Source organism: Notolabrus celidotus, chromosome 4, assembly GCF_009762535.1.
Source record: "Notolabrus celidotus isolate fNotCel1 chromosome 4, fNotCel1.pri, whole genome shotgun sequence".
NCBI classification, from domain to species: Eukaryota; Metazoa; Chordata; class Actinopteri; order Labriformes; family Labridae; genus Notolabrus; species Notolabrus celidotus.
Window position 1 is genome coordinate 12229372 of NC_048275.1, and position 17421 is coordinate 12246792.

At 42.1% G+C, this 17421-nt stretch overlaps 1 protein-coding gene across 2 annotated transcripts in view; it reads right to left on the reverse strand.

Annotated features, from left to right (window-relative positions):
- Window positions 1–2918: 2918 nt before the first annotated feature.
- The window catches only part of tp53bp2a (tumor protein p53 binding protein, 2a), a 34126-nt gene continuing 19623 nt past the window's right edge, over window positions 2919–17421 (reverse strand). The window contains exons 6-20 of one of the 2 annotated variants that reach the window (XM_034681551.1): window positions 16710–16811; window positions 15366–15540; window positions 14954–15135; window positions 14684–14848; window positions 12747–12794; window positions 10916–11099; window positions 8554–8676; window positions 8231–8352; window positions 7695–8103; window positions 5921–6762; window positions 5016–5153; window positions 4748–4881; window positions 4462–4628; window positions 4170–4369; window positions 2919–4080 (exon numbers count right to left, since the gene is read on the reverse strand). In XM_034681551.1, coding sequence (XP_034537442.1) covers window positions 4039–4080; window positions 4170–4369; window positions 4462–4628; window positions 4748–4881; window positions 5016–5153; window positions 5921–6762; window positions 7695–8103; window positions 8231–8352; window positions 8554–8676; window positions 10916–11099; window positions 12747–12794; window positions 14684–14848; window positions 14954–15135; window positions 15366–15540; window positions 16710–16811 — 3033 coding nt within the window. In that variant the 3' untranslated portion in view covers window positions 2919–4038. The remainder of the gene's footprint in view (window positions 4081–4169; window positions 4370–4461; window positions 4629–4747; window positions 4882–5015; window positions 5154–5920; window positions 6763–7694; window positions 8104–8230; window positions 8353–8553; window positions 8677–10915; window positions 11100–12746; window positions 12795–14683; window positions 14849–14953; window positions 15136–15365; window positions 15541–16709; window positions 16812–17421) is intronic. The other variant, XM_034681552.1, reaches the window with a different exon arrangement.

The window sequence follows — 17421 nt, forward strand, 5'->3', positions numbered from 1 at the left end:
GCCTTTATTATGACCCACAAAAGAAAAGAAGAACATCAGTGAAAGGCCGGTATTTTCTGTATTGTAAGTTTTAGCGCCTGAAACCACTGTGAGGGGGTAGGCGTTAGACGAGACGATACACAGCCTGCTGGGGAGACAGCCTTTTATTTGAACTTTTTCCACAGCAAGTTTTCAACCTCAGAGATGTATTCCTCTGTTAAAAGAAAGCAGGATGAGGTTTTTTGGTCAGAAAACACTACCTAAACATGTACCGGACAATCAGGATGTAAAGGTACCACTTTGTCCAGAGGGGGCGCCAAAATAAACACAAACAGAACGTTTCTGCAGCCCTGAAACTGCTTATCAGTCAACACAGACTTAGAGGTCAATGAATTTAGCCTGCCTGCCTGAGGCTCACAGAAAACACTGGATGTTTGAAGCATGAATCAAATACAAATGTAGCTTTCCTTTTATGTTTTGTTCTCTTTGCAGTTGCTTGTAAAGAACTCATATTACTCACACTCAGAAACAGAAACACAATTCTGGTGCTGCTGGTCCTAATCTGTGTCCTCATCATCCACTTCCTTTTCCCCAGAGCCTCGGGTAAAAATATCATATGTTTCATTTCTGGGGAGGGTTAGATTTATGATGCAGCAGAACTCATATCCAAGTAAATGTGGGTTTTATGTACACAGACGCTCAACACTTAATGAAGGCGCCTGTGAAGAAAGCTGGTGCTATAGCTATCTCTTGCTCCCATGTCAGGAGACGCACAGACCTAATGAAATATCACACCCAGAGGGGATATACATGGGATTTAAGTCATTATATTGCACAAGGTAAGAGAGACATAGATCAGATGATCTGTATGCATGGTTACACCCTGCAGGTTTTTACACCTACACGCATGTACACACAAAGGGTTGTGCCGGTGTGTTACAAAGTTCAGCAACAGCTCTGATTATGAAGAGAAAAAAAGCTTTCTGTCATTCCACCAATGACTCTCTTCTCCCTCATTTATACGCAGAAGTTTTTAATCAATTATAAATGTGCGTATCAATTATGAATGCAGTTAGTCATGTTGAGTGGGCAGCGTTGATTTTAAATTCAGCCTTTAATCTGAACTCCTCACTGTTATTCAGTAGGGGATTTGTGTAGCATATGAGGTTGTGTTTCAAACACTCGGCTGCTTTAACACCTTAAAACTCATTATACAGCCGAGGAAGCTCACTGGAGCTCGAGGAGGGAGGAGTGTCACAGCGCACAGAGGTACCTTAGAGAAGGGGGGACGTTTGTTGATTAAAAGTTTGTTTTATTTATATCATTTAGTGTGTTCCTGCTAATTACTATTGAACTTGGTTATTCTTCATAATCTACTGGGACAAAACAGTGCATATTCAAAGCAGTCAGTTGAAAATCCAGGTCAGAATTACTGATTTATTACTTTGAAAGTTACAGCAGGTCTTACAGGTTATTCTCCAAACTTATAATTTGGGGTTTCTGCTCTAAATGCACTTTCCCCTTGCCCTTTTTGCTTAAATTGGATATATTTTAGAGTGGTCTTACTTTTAAAAAAGAGTATAAATAAAAATAAATAAAAAGTAAATGTGGAAGCTTATATCAAATCAATGAATTGATGCTTATTCAAAGCTCTCTTGAGGAGTTCTTCGATGGTATTGACACAGATTGAAATACATACTGAAGCCTCATGAGACCTAAAAGAAGCAAACAAGGCCACCAGAGAATATATAGATATTCTTAATGCCTATCAACCCTGCTGCAGGGTTGGTATCAGACAAGCCGATTAACAGCACGCTGCCAAAAATGGCCTGTGAGCTACAGGCAGGCAGCACAAGCAGCTCTGATTTCCCACCGACATGTTCCATTCTCTCAATCAGCTAACAAACGCATCCTCTCAATTTGCTGGTCTATTAAAGCTGCAAGATTTCCAGGCTCTCCTTCTGCTCTGTAATTGCATTGCTGGCTTGCACAAGTGTTGCACTCAACTTTCAGCCTCATTACCATCCCAGCATCCACCTGCAGGCTCCAAGTATGTGTTTTACCATCATTTCTCAAAATTATGCAAGTAAGATAAATCTTATAGGAGTTAGGTTGGAGCCCAGAGGCCAAACATAATGTTCTGATGCTGCAATCAACATTTTCAGTCAATTCAAAAATAAGTAAGCTGACTGAATCTCTATTTTTCCATGCAAAAGTTGCATTGTTGCACATTTAATTGAAGAAAACACTACTCACACATGTGCAGGACAAAACCAGTAGAAGTCATTTTTACTACAGGGGTCGACAGTATCGATGCAATGACAGAGTTCCTCAAAAGGATCTTCAAAAAACATTGTGGAAATATTAAAGTGTATGTATTTTAACTTGCAGTATCTGAAAGTTATTTTTCTACAGAAAACAGTTTGTGTGAAGTGACCCAAGTTACATGATAAGCTAAGTTGTATCATTAGAAAATCTTAAGCTACAACAGAAGTCTGTATTCATTCATTCTGTTTGTCTTTGGGCAACGTTGTAATAATTATTATTATTAACGTTGTAATAATACACTTCTTAACATTGATCTAGTCCAACAAGGTATTATCTTACATGGACCACCCAAACACATTCTTAATATCTGTCACTAAGGAATTATTTTGAAGCAATTGCACATACACTAAGCACAGTGCAGTGAATAAAACTCCTCATACTTATCACTTGAGCAAGAAGTTCCAACTTTAACCCCCCTTTCTTTACCATATCTGGATTCATGCATTAATGTGTCACCTCCTGTCCACAAGAGGGCAGCAAATCATGTATAAAAGAATACACTGAGTACAGATGAACATCAGAACTAACATGGCATCTACTCATTTTTATCAGAATGATAATAAAGTTGGATGAAAGTCACGATTTGGGGTCTTAAAGAAGCAGACTATACATTTAGTACAAAGTATTTTATTGTAAATGTTTGAAACACTACAGTACATGTGTGGTTATAGTCCTGGCAAAACGGCTAAAGAAAAAGCAGTAACAAAAATAAATACATCTGCATGATGAGGTGAGCTTTGGGAACTCACTGTCTGAGCTCCATCTTTTTTTTATCTTTTGTTTTGACATATAAACTGTGTGATCTCTTGATAAGAGCGTGTGGTTTTGTTCTATTTACTACAAAAAAGTGAAGGTTTCTGGTATTAGACATGTCTGTCTACATTACTGTGTTGTCATGGAATGGCTGTAAAAAAATATTCAATTTATACTGCATTACAAGTCCATCTTGGTCAAAGAGCCTCTTAAGAGTTTAAAAGTACATTTTCATTACAACTTCCTTCCTACAGTAACATTTGACTAGTTTCTGTGACAGAAATACATATAGACACAGCAACTATGGCATCTCAACCATGTGCCAATGCAGGGGCGCAGACTGGCTTTCCTGGTATCATGGACCACAGAATAACAGCAATAGATCAATTACAGGCTTCAGAGCCTCTTTTAGCACTCGTTTCATTTCTTCACACCTCCAGTGCAGGTATGCAGAGGTGCAGCCTCTCAACAAAGGTGTGGAGAAACGAGCCTCCAAAGATTGTCAAGGTGACAGAGCATTTCATCATCATCATAGTCCACTTCATGCGATGTAGAGCGAAGTATGTTGGAAGGTAAATGATAGCCCATAAAACAAGTTTTATAAGACTATTCACTAGTGTTTAAAAAAACACTCAATAGCAATAAAATACTGCTTGTTCCATTTACATCCCAATATGTGATTTTCTGTCACTTTAAGAAATAGTTTCAGACACAAATTACAAAAACAACAAAAATAATGGAATAAAGGAAAAACAATGCCAATAGTTTCATAAGTACACAGTGCGGCCTGGAAAGTAAGCGAGGGAGAATCCCTCTGTTGTAGATTTAAAATAAAAAGTGCCACAGAGCTCAAAGTTGATCCTTCATTTTGTTTGGTCTGTCCTCATTTCTTCATTTCAGCAGTGTCCTTCTCCTCCCCAGTCTGTTAAAGCCTGTGTGTGTGTGTTGCAGACTGGAATGTGCAGGGGTCTTTGTGTTTTAAGCCAGGGTTCTCTGTCTCGGCTTTATTCTTGGGTAGAGCTGTAACAGACAAAAAAGGAAACATGTCAAACACTGTGAATTTGTACATGCATGCTTTGAAGTGTTACTTCAGTGACTCGGTGACTCACCCCAAGGAGGTTGCGGGGAATGTAACCTTCAGTGTCACCCATGCGTGCCCACCACCATTCAATCTCGTCCTCGTCTTCTCTGCGGAGGATGGTCATGCAGTCTCCCTCGCGGTATGGGAGCTCGTCAGGGTTTTCACTGTTATAGTCCCACAGACCGTAAACCACACCCCTGTTCATGATACCCATCTTCTCTTGCACGCCTGAGGACAGAGAGACAGAAACATTGTCACAAAGAGGGAAACATTTCCTCAGGACACACTTTACATAAGGAAGAAGCAAAACTTTCACTGACCATAGAGGAACTGAGAGCACTGAGTGTAGCCTTCCTCCATCTCTTCACATTTATCAGCTGCCGTTTGCATGTCGCTGTAAGTCATAGCAAACACTGCTGCACCGGACTCCACCAGGAACTTGCACACTTGCACATTGTTGCAGGATGCAGCACAGTGGAGTGGTGTCCTAGGTTAGAGAGGAGGGGAAGAGGTAGTATATGTTAGTGGAGGTTTAGGGTAAAAGTCATCCAGATTTTTGTTGAAAAGAAAAAAAATGTAGCATACATAAGATTTTTGATAACTTACCAGCCGTCACTGTCGGCTGCATTGACATTGACGCCAAACTGAACCAGAAATTTGACAATCTCTGTGTGTCCGGCACAGACAGCATTGTGTAGAGCAGTGATTCCTTCGTCGTTAGGCAGACTGGGATCTTCCACCTGTGAGACATGACAAGGGGCAAGTGACACTTAGTCTCATTCTCACATCAGATAATGGAAAATCAAAATTTAGATTATACATTCAAAGATAAGAAAGTAATTTGAATTAATTCTTGTTCCAAAATTTTTCTTACTTCATAAATGATTCTCTGGACCAGGTCGAACTCTCCCTCCAGAGACGAGTCCAGCAGCAGAGCCAGGGGGTTGAACTTGACTCTCATGCTGTGATCAATGCGTTCAGAGCCAGTTTTGCGCAGGTTGGTCCTCTTTCCCTAAAGACACAATCATTATTCAGCCATTAAAGACAGTAAAAAATAATTCATATCAAAAACACAAGACTGTGGAGTTGTATCCTGGAGTTGGTGGAAGCATCCACTCTCTGCTGTGTTCAGTCTGGACTGAGAGAAGTGGAGTGACTTATTCTCTCTCTCTTAGTGCGTAACTAATCCAGTTTGTCAGCGCAAACTGTATGAGACTAATTCATTTCTCTGAACCATGATTATGCAACCAAACGAGTCTTAAATGGGCGTAGTAGAAGGAGGGAAAAAAGGGAGGAAAAATGGGTCATAACACTGATTTCTCATTGGTTTGTGTTAAAAGCTGCGGCCTCGTCATAAAACCTGCTAAAGGGGTTTCACTAAGAGCTTAGGAACAAGAACATGTACACTACGGTTTGTTTCAAACACAGACTATGTTAAGTAAACTGAGAGGGGGGTGGGTATCTGCTTAGTGTAAGCAGAATAAGGCCCGTTTTCTCAAGAAACAATGAGCGCACTTGATGTGGATTATCTTATTACATAACATTAGAACAGGTCAATAGTGTTAACCAGCAGGCCATTAATTAGTGTGGACAAACTGTAACTCATGACCTGCCTCTGTGGGAGCGAAAAACAAACATGTGAGGGGGTTTAAAAAATATGCGGCACTAAATAAACAAGAGAAATATTTACAGTGGACTCAGGAATGCATTAACCAAAGCTCTTTATCTCATCTCAGAGAGATGCTTAATAAAAGTGATTCAGCAGTTTAAGAGTCATACCGGTGGCAGAGTGACCTGGCCGGTGACCTCCGGTGCCTTCATGTTAAAGGTGTCCTCTCCCAAGCTGTCCTGCTCCGCTCCGCTGGGGTATGGAGGTGGTGGGTAAGGTGGGAACTCTTCCAGGAAACCATCTGGAGGTGGAGGAGGCAGGTTGGGCATCACATCATCTGAGCCCATAGAGGGCAGTGGTGGGAAAAGCGCATCATCAGGCCTCGGGGCAGGGTGGGATGGCGGAGGTGGGGGGATTATGTCCTCACTCTCTAGGATGGCAGAAGCTGGTTTGGTCTGTTCAGGAGGGGCTGGAATGTGGATATTAGCACCTGGGATGTGGGACGAGGGCTGACCTCCCTCCTGAGTCTGTCCCATCTCTGATGGGTGGGTCTCCGCACCACTCAGTGGGCTAGGAACAGACCCCTCTGATGCTTTCTCTGCTTCACCAGCAAAGGTTGGAGTGGTTGGTGTGGTCAAGGTCTCCATAGCTGCCAGTGTGGTCTTCTGGTAGAGGAGTTTCTGGATGTTGGGCCCTGCAGGACCCTCTGGTTCAGTGATGGAGCTACGTTTCTTCAGGGGCCTTGGGGCGTTGTACAGCTTCTTTCTCAGAGCTTCTAGGTCACCATCACTCTGATGCCTGTAGGGGTTGGAAATGAAGGGAAGCAGCTTGGTTGGGCTCAGGGGCCGGGGGATGCGCTCAGTTTCTGGTTGTGTGCCCTCCGGTGGGCTGGGACCTGTGTAGTGGGCTCCATTATGGTCGACTTCAGATTCTAGGGCGGGGGAGCGGCGGTCCAGGTAAGGGTTCTCTGGATGTGGGGAGCCTCCGCTGGGGATTACTGGTTTACCATACACTTTAAAAAAAAAAGAGAGAGAGAACAACAGTCAGGATTGCAATGTCTGCAGAGATCATTGATGCCAGGTGCTGCAAAGATGCAGAACCAACAAGTACTCATCCTAGGTCGTTATTGCAAATGAGAATTGGTTCTCAATTGACTTACCTGGTTAAATAAGATAAAATAAAAACATGCTAACACCTGAGAAGTATGGTGCTCTTTTAGTTTCAAACACCAGTTAATCCTTCAGTACTATATAATAAATTATTAATGATCTATTGTGATCAAATTGGCCTTCTCTATAGCTATTTAGTAGACTTATGTACTAAATTAAAATCCTTTGAACAAACTCAGAAGCAGCAGGTATGCGTGCCAGAGATAATGTTTGAATAGAAGAGATGTAACATATGGCTTATTCTCTCTGGCTGCTTCTCTGATCAGTGGCGTGTGAATATTTCCCTGAGTGTGCTGATGACGAGAACAGCAGAGCAGAGTTTTCCTCCGTGACTTTATCTCAAGTGACAACGTTCTAGTTCATAGTTGCATTGTGGTTGCATGGTGTTAAATCTGGTTCTTTACTCCTTTACTGCTCATTCCTTTTGAAGGTTAACTCAGTACAGTGGATAAATGCAAACTTTGAGATGTATGTGCGAAACTACACATAGATTTTTTTGAATGCTGGATTTTGTATGTTGTTTTTTTTATATAAACTGTATTCTTTGATTTCCACATGCTATCTGTTCAAATGCCCCAGAAGCTTGTTCTGAGACAAGCTGTCTAATGTGGGCTTAATGTTGAGGATAAGGATACAGAACAGAGACTGTAATGTTCTCATTATCAGCCACTTTTGGGTCTTATAGGAACTAAAAGAAATAATGACTTTTTTTCATGTGTGAATTTAACAACACTGTTAGTCTATTCAATAAAAAAACATAACAGTATAATCTTACCACTGATGAATCCATTACTGCGGTTCTGAGACCTGTTGAGAGCGCCCTGCACACCAGGCGTGAAAGGCTTCCCTGTGCCTGGCTGCTGCGTATACATGGAGTAGATGGAGCTGGCCGCTAAGGTCTGGGGTTTACTCAGACTGGAGTCTTTGGAGGAGGGAAGCTCAGGTGTGAAGGGCCGTACGGTGGCTGCGGGTGGAGTGTCCTGCTTGGAGGGTAGGGGGAGTGTCTGGCTCTGTGAGGGTGGGAGCGGGCTGCGGCCCTGTGCAACGTGGGGCTGCTGGCTGTGGGGCTTGGTTTTTGGGAAGGTGCCTGTGTTGAGGCCTTGTTTGGTGTGGGGCATGACACCAGGGCCTTTGGGTTTGGTGGGGACAGGAGGAGGCACCTTGACTGGAGGCTTGGGAGCAGACTGGAGAGACAAAGAAGCAGATAGCAAATGAGATGGAGGGGTTCATTCCTGCTAGAAATAAACAGACCTGACTTGCGTTTTTTATTTTCATTAGGATATAAGAAGTTAGTTTTTTGGTTCTTCTCACCTGAGCGTCCCTGACGAGGTCATCACTGCTCTGGTTTTTGCGTAGGGAAGAGACAGGAGCCTCCATTGGCTCAAACATGGAAAACGGACGCACCTTCCTGTCTCTCTTCTGTTCTGCCTCATCTATTCACAGACCACATGAAGAAGTAGAAATCAGTTTCATCTCATGTTCATGTACAATGTTATTCATAACAATACAGAACATAAGGCTGCTCAGGAGCTTTAATCTGCCTTGACCACAGTTACTGTTTCAAAGCTTACAGGGAGACCTTTTTAGTGTAATGCTGTTCCTGCATGAGTTGTTTGAGTGTTTATATCTCTTACCCTGTTCTGTGTTAGAGTTGGAGTGCGAGGCCATTCGAGGCAGTGTTGAAGCTGGACCATGGCTGTTGGCGTTTGATTCTGGACCTGAAGAGCCCCAGTCTGCCATCTTGGATGGCTGGAGACCTTGGGGACCAGCAGGAGAGAAGGGAAGAGAGGAGGGGAGAAGAACATAGAGGGACGAATTAAACAACAGCTTTGACATTGACCGGAAGGTGAAACAAAGCACAAATACACAGAGGAAACGAGCTTCAGCCAATATTTGTCTTGGTTTACACAAAGTCCACAGAGGTGTGTGTTGTGTTTTTTCACACTGAGCAAATATAAGTGGATTTTTGAAAAAGTTATTGTCACATTATTTTCTCTTGTTCCTCTTGACAGTCAGTTGCTGAAGATGTCACCTTCAGTCAGATGAGCAAAATAGGCCTCCAGCTCTGGAAACTAGCAAGATCAGCATCACATCAAAGATGGTAAAAACACAAAGACTTCCACTGCGACGCCCGAGGACTTAAGAAGGTAAAACCTCCATCTCAAGAGATGTTGTACAAACACACCAACACAGATCCAGCTAAAAAAAAAAGACTTGATTCTATCTGTCAGAGTCCACACACCTTGTTGGTTCAACTAAAGATTATGTGTTTGTTTCAACTGACCCGTTTAGAGCAGCAGAACAAACTGAGGAGAACGCTCAGCAGACACACTTCAACAAAACAGCAACAAACAAACAAAAACCAAAGGTCGTCCATGAGAGTTTCTTTCTTGAAAGATAAACATCCAAAGAATCGAGCAGCACACACGCACACATGGAAACACACGCGTGTACCTTTTCTCTTAGCCCGCAGCTCTTTCAGAGGCTTAAGTAAGAACATGGCTTCTGAGGAAGTTGCATTCAAAAAGACAAGAAAAACAGAACAGCCTTAGATCTCCCTTTGCTTCAAACATGCCATTGGTTAAGCCCAGATAGGGACCTCCTGAGGGGCCACAAAGACACCACCATCACAACCTCAAGGAGCCCTCCTGAGAGAACGCTCATCGTGTCCCTGCTACAGAGGAGCTGGGATGTACAGATGAACAGATGTAAACTGGATCTTCCATCTCGTTCTCTCCTTTTTCTATACAGCAAATCAACTCAGCATGCGGAAATTATTGCGTGCTTTATAATAAGAGTCAGAGTGGGAGGATCTGTTACTTTTACTTACTGTATGTAGAACTGCATTAAATAGGAAACATGAGCTGGGGGAGAGAGGGAGGGGGTGGTATCCTTTCTGCTATTGTTTGGTGATTACTTATTCTGGTGTCATATCATTAATTTTTAAAAACATGAAGTGCACTGTTGGCCTACCACCCACAGTGGGACTAAGTTAGAGTAAGAGAGTGAGTGTGCAGTATGGAACATGTGAGAATGATACCGTGCAGGCCTCACAGAGAACATCTTTAAATGGGATTTGTTGCCCTGGTCTGTCAGTGATTTGGCTAGACTTTGTTTCCCTCCACTGCACAGCACACATGCTGCTGCAGTCCGTGGGGAAAAGGTGCTGCTGCAACGACAGCTCACTCCAGACCACCTCTACATCCTGACTCCAAAAAGGAGAAAAATCATCACTGTATTCGGTCTTTATTCTGTCATGAAAAGGAGTAAAACCAATGTCCTATTTTCCTGTAAAGCCAGGACTGACCTGAGAACACTTACCTGATAAAAGTTTTGATTATAAATCAAACTCTAACTTACTGAGTAGAAGGAAATTAGTTTTGATCATAATTTAAAACATCTGCTACTTTGCCTGATGTAGATTCCTACACTCACAAGAGACACACACCAAAGCAATCAAAACACCAGTTCATCACAGCAAAACATGTCAAAGGTTCAGGAAAAGATAGTTGTGTTCAGGCTCAGCAACACTAGATCACAACACACCATCCAGGAGGTTGCTACTTGCTACCTTCTGAGCTCAGAGTGACATCCAAATCAGCAGCTGTCCCAGACTCCTTTGCTCCTGCTGGATGCAGGACAGTCTTGTCACATTTCAGTTTTTAAACAAAACCAAGTGCATAAAGAGATGCAGAAAGACAAACAGAGAGCAATAACAAATGATCTGTATAACTAAAGACACTTTTGGTTTCTCTTCTATCCATGATTGTGGACTTCAGTTTCATTTTTGAACTCTGCTGCTAAGAAAGCTTTTGTAGAAAGACAGAAGGGACAAACAGAAGGCCTGCTGTCTATCATCATTGATGGGCACTCCGCTCAGACTAGACTTGGATTCTTCTCTGGTGACTCAGACTCGACTCATATTTGAAATCCGAGGACTCAAGGTTTGCTGACTGTACTACAACAGTGGTCCAGTGTAGCTCTGCTGTAGCTCACCTGTGCCGGCCTTGCTCTGCTGGTCGTGGGATGGTAGGGTGGCAGTGCCGTCTGGGTAGCCTGGTTTTACAAGCAGCTCGTGCCTCACTGGGCCCCGGGGCATCGTGGACGACTGGATGTACGGGCCGACCGCCGCCACCCGAGACGGGCCTGACTGCTGTCCAGCTTGGCCATCAGAAGGCAGCTGCAAAGTGAAAAGATAGAGAAAGAACTCATGTAAATACATGGATGAAAAAACTGTGACTAAAAACTGAATTCAATATTTTGGTTCTGATTGTTGAGATTTGATGAGTATTACTGGAAGCATGCAGAAACTGCTGTTAATATTGAAACAATGAATAACACTGTAAGTCTAGAGCAGCTCTTTAGAACTGAAATGATCATCACATAAAAAGTATGGTGGATGAAAAACAACATGACAGTTTAATACTTTATGACCCTCGTCATCAAGGTTTAAAAAATAACGTGGACTTTGCTCTGAGAGTGGTGCCAGAGGAGGACTTGTTTTATTCACATTAACAGGGTGTATTAAGGAAACTGTGTAAGTATTAACACATTTTTAATAGTGCTCTTCTTTGTTGTTCTAACCTGAGGGTTGATCTTCCAGATTGAATACTATTATGAGATAACTGCGAGGGTTACCTCTTAAGCACTAAGCACTTTGTCACTTTATTTGTCATTTATTGTCCTGTGCTGTTTGGTGTGTTAATGTTAAAAGGAGGTTGACTCACTGCAAACAAAATCTACCTACGGGTACAAATAAAGTAACCTTGGACCTTGAAGGGGTTTGAACTTTGCAGGAGTGCTGGCTTGAGGATGAAGGCTTGCAAAGGGAAAACTTTGACCCATATTGTAGCAGTTACTTTGCTTAATCAGTTGTTGTTGCACTGTTTGTTTTTCTCTATACATCTCCCCTCTTTTTGCATCTTCTAAGTCAAACACAGCAGCAGATGGCAGTTCAACATAATCCTGGTTCTGCTCAAGGTTTCTGCCTGTTAAAAGGAAGTGTTTCCTTACCACTGTTGCCATGTGTTTACTCATGGTGGATTTATGTTGGGTCTCTGGCTATAACACAACAAACAGTCAAGTCTAAACCTGCTATTTACCATATGTTAAGTGTCTTGAGATAACATTTGTGATGAACTGGTGCTACACACATACAAATCTAATGATTTTGAGGTCTGTTGACAGGTTGGAGAGTAAAAGAAATATGGACCCATTCTCCGAAGAACATTAATGTTTATAAATAAAAACAAATAAAACAGGAATAGGGAAATAACTAATGTATTAAGATTGTGAAGAAACCCATCTGTTTAGTCACTTTCAAATAACTACATTGTATTTCAGTTACCCATTTAAGAGTTATAAAACTTCTATCACTCTTTTCTCCAAAGTGTGGTATTTCTTTGTATTTGAAAAAAAGCTGGAAAGGCTGTGTCCTCTCCTCCTTTGATTTGTGATGCAGATAGTAAAATATGTAAAATGCTGTAGATTAAAATGGTACCTTCTTTTAATAGAAATCTGGATGTTAGAAGTTTGTATAGTTTTCTTATGTGTATCATCTTACAGAATAACTTGAATTCCTTTGTGTTCTCTAAATATAAAACTTGGGATAGGACTTTGACCATCTTTCCAGGCATAGCTCAACTCCTGGACAAAAAAAAAAATCTGCAGCAGCTGGCATGATCACAAGCTGTCACCTAAAAAACAAGATAAGCATGGCTCACTTTGCCTGGTCAACCGTTGAATCTAATGTGCCCAGTCATGCTCAAAAGGTCAGATCAGAAAGAAAAGAGACACATAAGTTTACCTCCAACACTAGTTTAGTTACCTGAAGATGAGTGTCTTTTGAAGCCCTCTCTTTACCAGGATAGCCATTCTTGAAAAAAACAAAAGCACAAACATGCAACAGCAGTTCAAAATACCAAATAATCCCTTTTTCCTAACTGAATCAGAGCCTTCTCTCAGTGTTTCCTTCTCTATGTGTCTGAGACTGTGCGGGATGACTACAGGCTGGCAGCTCTCAGACTACCTCTCTGTAGTCAGTGTGCTGAAACGTGCTTTTTGGGTGATGTCAGCCAGACACTTGCTGTTTGGTTGGAGGAGAGAGCGGCTTGGATGGAGTGTGTCTTTGTGCTGAAGTGAAAAAGGCTCGCTCATTATGATTCCAGGCAGGGTGTGGGCAAATCACCTCCTCACTAGGGCCTATTCAGACCTTCATCTCTAAAGCACATACACCCACAGGCTTGCTCAGAAACACACATGCACGCACCTTGCACTGCGTAGCTCTAACTTTATTATACTGCATACGCCAAGGGGACATCAAAAGAAAAGCTGGGCTTCTTTAAAGCTGCATGACTGAGCAAGTTGCTCATTTATCATAAAAAAAGTTTGCAGCAGAGTTCCTGAAGAATATGTTAAAGCTCCATTATAACATGAATTTTTAATGTTCAAACTTATAGGCCACTTAGAAATTCTGCACTGCATCCGCTTTGTAAGCATTAAATGCTGCCTACTGAGGAGGGTACAACACATAAAAGATAACATTTAAGATGGTCCTGTGATTTTTTCATCAAAAGTTATGATTCAGGATCAAATAATACAAAACAATACATGTAGTTAATGAGCTGAATGTTGATTTGGTTGAAAGAAAGATGGTTAATAATGAAGGTCAATGGAAAACTAATTGTGGCTAATAGGAATTCAAACTGATCAGGAAACCAATAAATTAAATAAATCATTTGGTAGAGGATAGAGTTAAAGGATTTGAGTTATTAAAGAGGTTAGATTAAAAAAAACAATAAATCATCCATCATCCAATCAGATTATTGTGTTTTATCTTTTTCATCCTTTCCCTTCATTCAAAAGTTCTCAACCTCAAGCATGTGAGCTTTTCTTCCTCACAGTCTGTTTCAGAGATTGGTCTGTTGACTCTTATTTATAGTCGCATGGCAACTTCAAAACAACTTCTGGAAAGAGGAGCGAGGAGCAGAGGAGTCAGGGAGGAGCGAGGACTCACCACTGAGCGGGTTCAGAGCCAAAGCACTGACACCTCTGGTACAAAGGCTGAACTATTTGGCCCACTCTTTGTAGGATATGTTGAGTCCTGTCTTGTCTTTTGGTATAAAATGCGTTCAAAAATATTTTTGGGGCGGTGGCTGCGCGTCTTTAATAATCTAGTTATTCGCCTCTTCCCGTTTCTGTCAAGCGTGCATCCAGACAAGATAACATCTCCCCTGACATTCCTGCCTGTCTGTGATGTCAGCCTACGCTCATTACTCCTCTCTCATCTTCAGAAGTTGTTTCTGTCAAACGGGACTGAAAAACACAGCTGAGTGAAGAAGCGTGAACTCAGATGAAACTCTGTGACATGATCAAAACAACGATCAATCCCCACCAGCCATGTCTCAGACAGACGGATCATAGAAAGGAAAAAAGACGGAGAGGATTCATCTCCTTCGAGTGAGGAGATTTTTCCACACAGAAGATAGTGAGGTTAAGGTTCCTTACATTGGCAAGGGGGAGCTCTGCATGCCGGGGCATTTGAGGCTATTTGAAGTAAAAACAGACACAAACAGCCTTTATTGAAAAGGCCACTAGAGGGAGCTCTAATCAAAACCAAATCCATTCCCTCTTTGCAGCTTTGAATTACAATTGGCCTGACAAATTGATTAAGTCATATAAACACAGAGCTGAGTGAGCTCCTTTCACAAAATAAGAGCTCATCTGTGACAGAGATCTGTATTTATGTGGTTTGATTATACTTACAGGTAAGTTTTCTTTCTGCTGCAGTGCCGCCTTCTTCTTCCACAAACGATCTCGCAGCTCACTGATCCGTTTGTCCATGGAGGCCACCTCCAGGTTGCGCTTGTTCAGGCTCTCTCTCTGCTGCTGTAGCTTAGAGTTCTGGTCCTGATTGAGCTTGTTCCTCAGCTGACCACAGAGAAAGACGAGACATAAGGACAAAGAAAAACATCAAATATGTGGACCTTTGAGTTGGATTTGTTCTTTGAAGCTTTTTGTTGTATTTCAGCACACCTGCAGCTCCTTGTAGAGGCGGTCTAGTTCAGCCACAGAGCTCTGATTGTCATGGAAGTTGTCCATTTTGCCATTTTTAAGCAACTCAAGCTGTCGACTGAGATCCTCCACCTTGGATGCAGCCATCACTAGTTCTCTCTGCTTCTGCTGGAACAGGTTATTCATCTGCTCGATCTCTTCCACTGGAGAAGGAGAAGGTATGGAGGGGTAGGAGATGAGAATGGGTCACAAGAAGTAGAGAGCGGGTGTGTGATGATGAAGATCCAGGAAAGGGAGAACAAAAGATGCAGGGAGAGACAAAGAATATCATGACGACAAAGAAAGACATAGCCTTATTTCAATCTATCAAATCTGAATCTTTCATATTTAAAGGAGACCTCAAATCATAATTTCAAACAGTCTGCAAGCTTACCCAGTTTGCCATTGCTGAGACGTTTCTGCTCCACCTGGCCCTTGAGGGCTCTAACCTTCTTAAGTCGAGTTTCCTGGTTCTCAATGTTCTCTCGGAGACGCTGCAGTTTCTCCTGCTCAGAGGCCTGCTGCTGCTGACGCTGCTCCTGCTGCTTCAAGTAGCGTAGCCTCTGCTCCTGGAGAGAAAAGATAGGAAAAAACAGAGCAAGGAGCAAATGTCAAAAACATAATTAAAGACATCTCCGTAAACTCTTTTTTGAGTAAACATGGCTGAGTAAGCTTTCTTGAAATGTTACTGTCCGTGCGCCCTTAGGCAAGACATTAGACTGCATGTTCTGATGAGATGTTCAGGGGCTGGCAGTAAAAGAGATGTTGCAGGAGGAGTATCATTTATTCTGCGGCTTCTCTTTCAGGCTGTTAGGAATGTATCTTATATTAACATGCCTGACTGAATACAGAGTTTAAAAGCATTATCAGGAGCTAAACAGTGTCAAACTTGAACAAACAATCGTCAGTATGACACAGGGTACTACACACCACAGCTCTGCAAAACTGGTTCTTCAGTGAGCACAACACAGCATCTATCCGGAACCGTTTCAGGTCATGTGTGCCGATGGAAATACCTGTCTGTTTACTTGACTTGAGTAACTGCACTTGGCTGCTTGAGGAAACATTCCTTGACTTGCAACATCCTCCTCAGGCACACATACTAAAGTAACTTGATGACACAGGTTGTAGCCTCAGGGGCATATTTTAGGAACAGCACAATAGAGAAAGACACTGTTTTTTAAGTTATCTCAAGGCGCCACATGTATCTGGATCAGCAGAATGGAAACATTAAAAGGTGCCTCAGCGAGAAGCAAAATAAGTGGGAGAAGAAAAATGGTCAGCCAAGAATTTAATTAAATCACGCCTGTTTTCTGTCAAACACCCCCCTGCCATCATCAATAAAGCCTGAGGAGAATGAGAAACAAGTCCAGAGCAAGAGAAAGGATTCCTTCAAACACCAGATGAGTCCTGTGCAGTGAGAACTAAATGCAGGCAGCTGTCTCAGGCTTCTCAAATTATAAACACTACACCTGCAGCCATCAGCATTTCATCTAACCTGTCTATCACACAGAACCAACACAAGAGCTCTATCTCAGGATCTTTATGTTTAGAAGTGCTTTTTAAGTTTGTTTACCATCTTCCCTATTCTCTAAACAACTCTCTCTTTAATCTTCCTCCAATTTTTCTCTCCTCCTCCTCCTCCTCCATATTGTGCTTTCATCTCCTCCACTTAACCTCTTCCCTGCCCCTGTATCCACCCATCTCTCCTTTCATCTTCCACTTCTCCCGTATGCACCTTGGAAGCTAGGAGCTGTTGTTGAGCTTCTATCTGTTGCTGCTGTCTGGCAGCCATCTCTTGTAGTTCGGCCAGCGTCATGTCCATGCGAGGGGTTGCCACCTGGGAAGAGGGCGAGATGGAGGGTATAAAAATAAAAAAAAGACACTATTCATCCTTGTGTTGATCTATAAATTACAATGGTAGAGTTATTTTAGATCTATTTCAAGACAATAAGTGAAGCCTTGAAGTCAGGAAAGCATTTATTTTTAAAGCAGAACACAGGAGGAGGTACGTGAAGTATTGCAATCCTCTACCTTTCAATCAAAACCCTCAAAGGAGAACAAAGGAGGCCTCTTTGTGAGGGCAGGATTTGTGGGACACATTTATTACCCAAAGGGTGTCATTCTCAGGTTAATATTTATAAAAACTTTGTCAGTGCTCTCATGTTTGATTAAATTTTTTATTTGCTTTTATCCACCGCAGGATGTTTTCGTGAGCTGAATTAATTATTATCCCAGGAGGACTAGTCAGGTAGTTGTTCAGTAAACAAAATATTATTCTAGGTTACAAAATGTATGTCATAATCAAATCCATGACCCACATTACCGTAATGAAGCATAAACATATTCACAGTCATATAATGAGTTACGGAGGTGTAACAGTGACTCTGAAGTTATTCCATTTAGGTGCATTAAAGTAAGTGTGGGACTGAAATCAGGTAATAAGACAG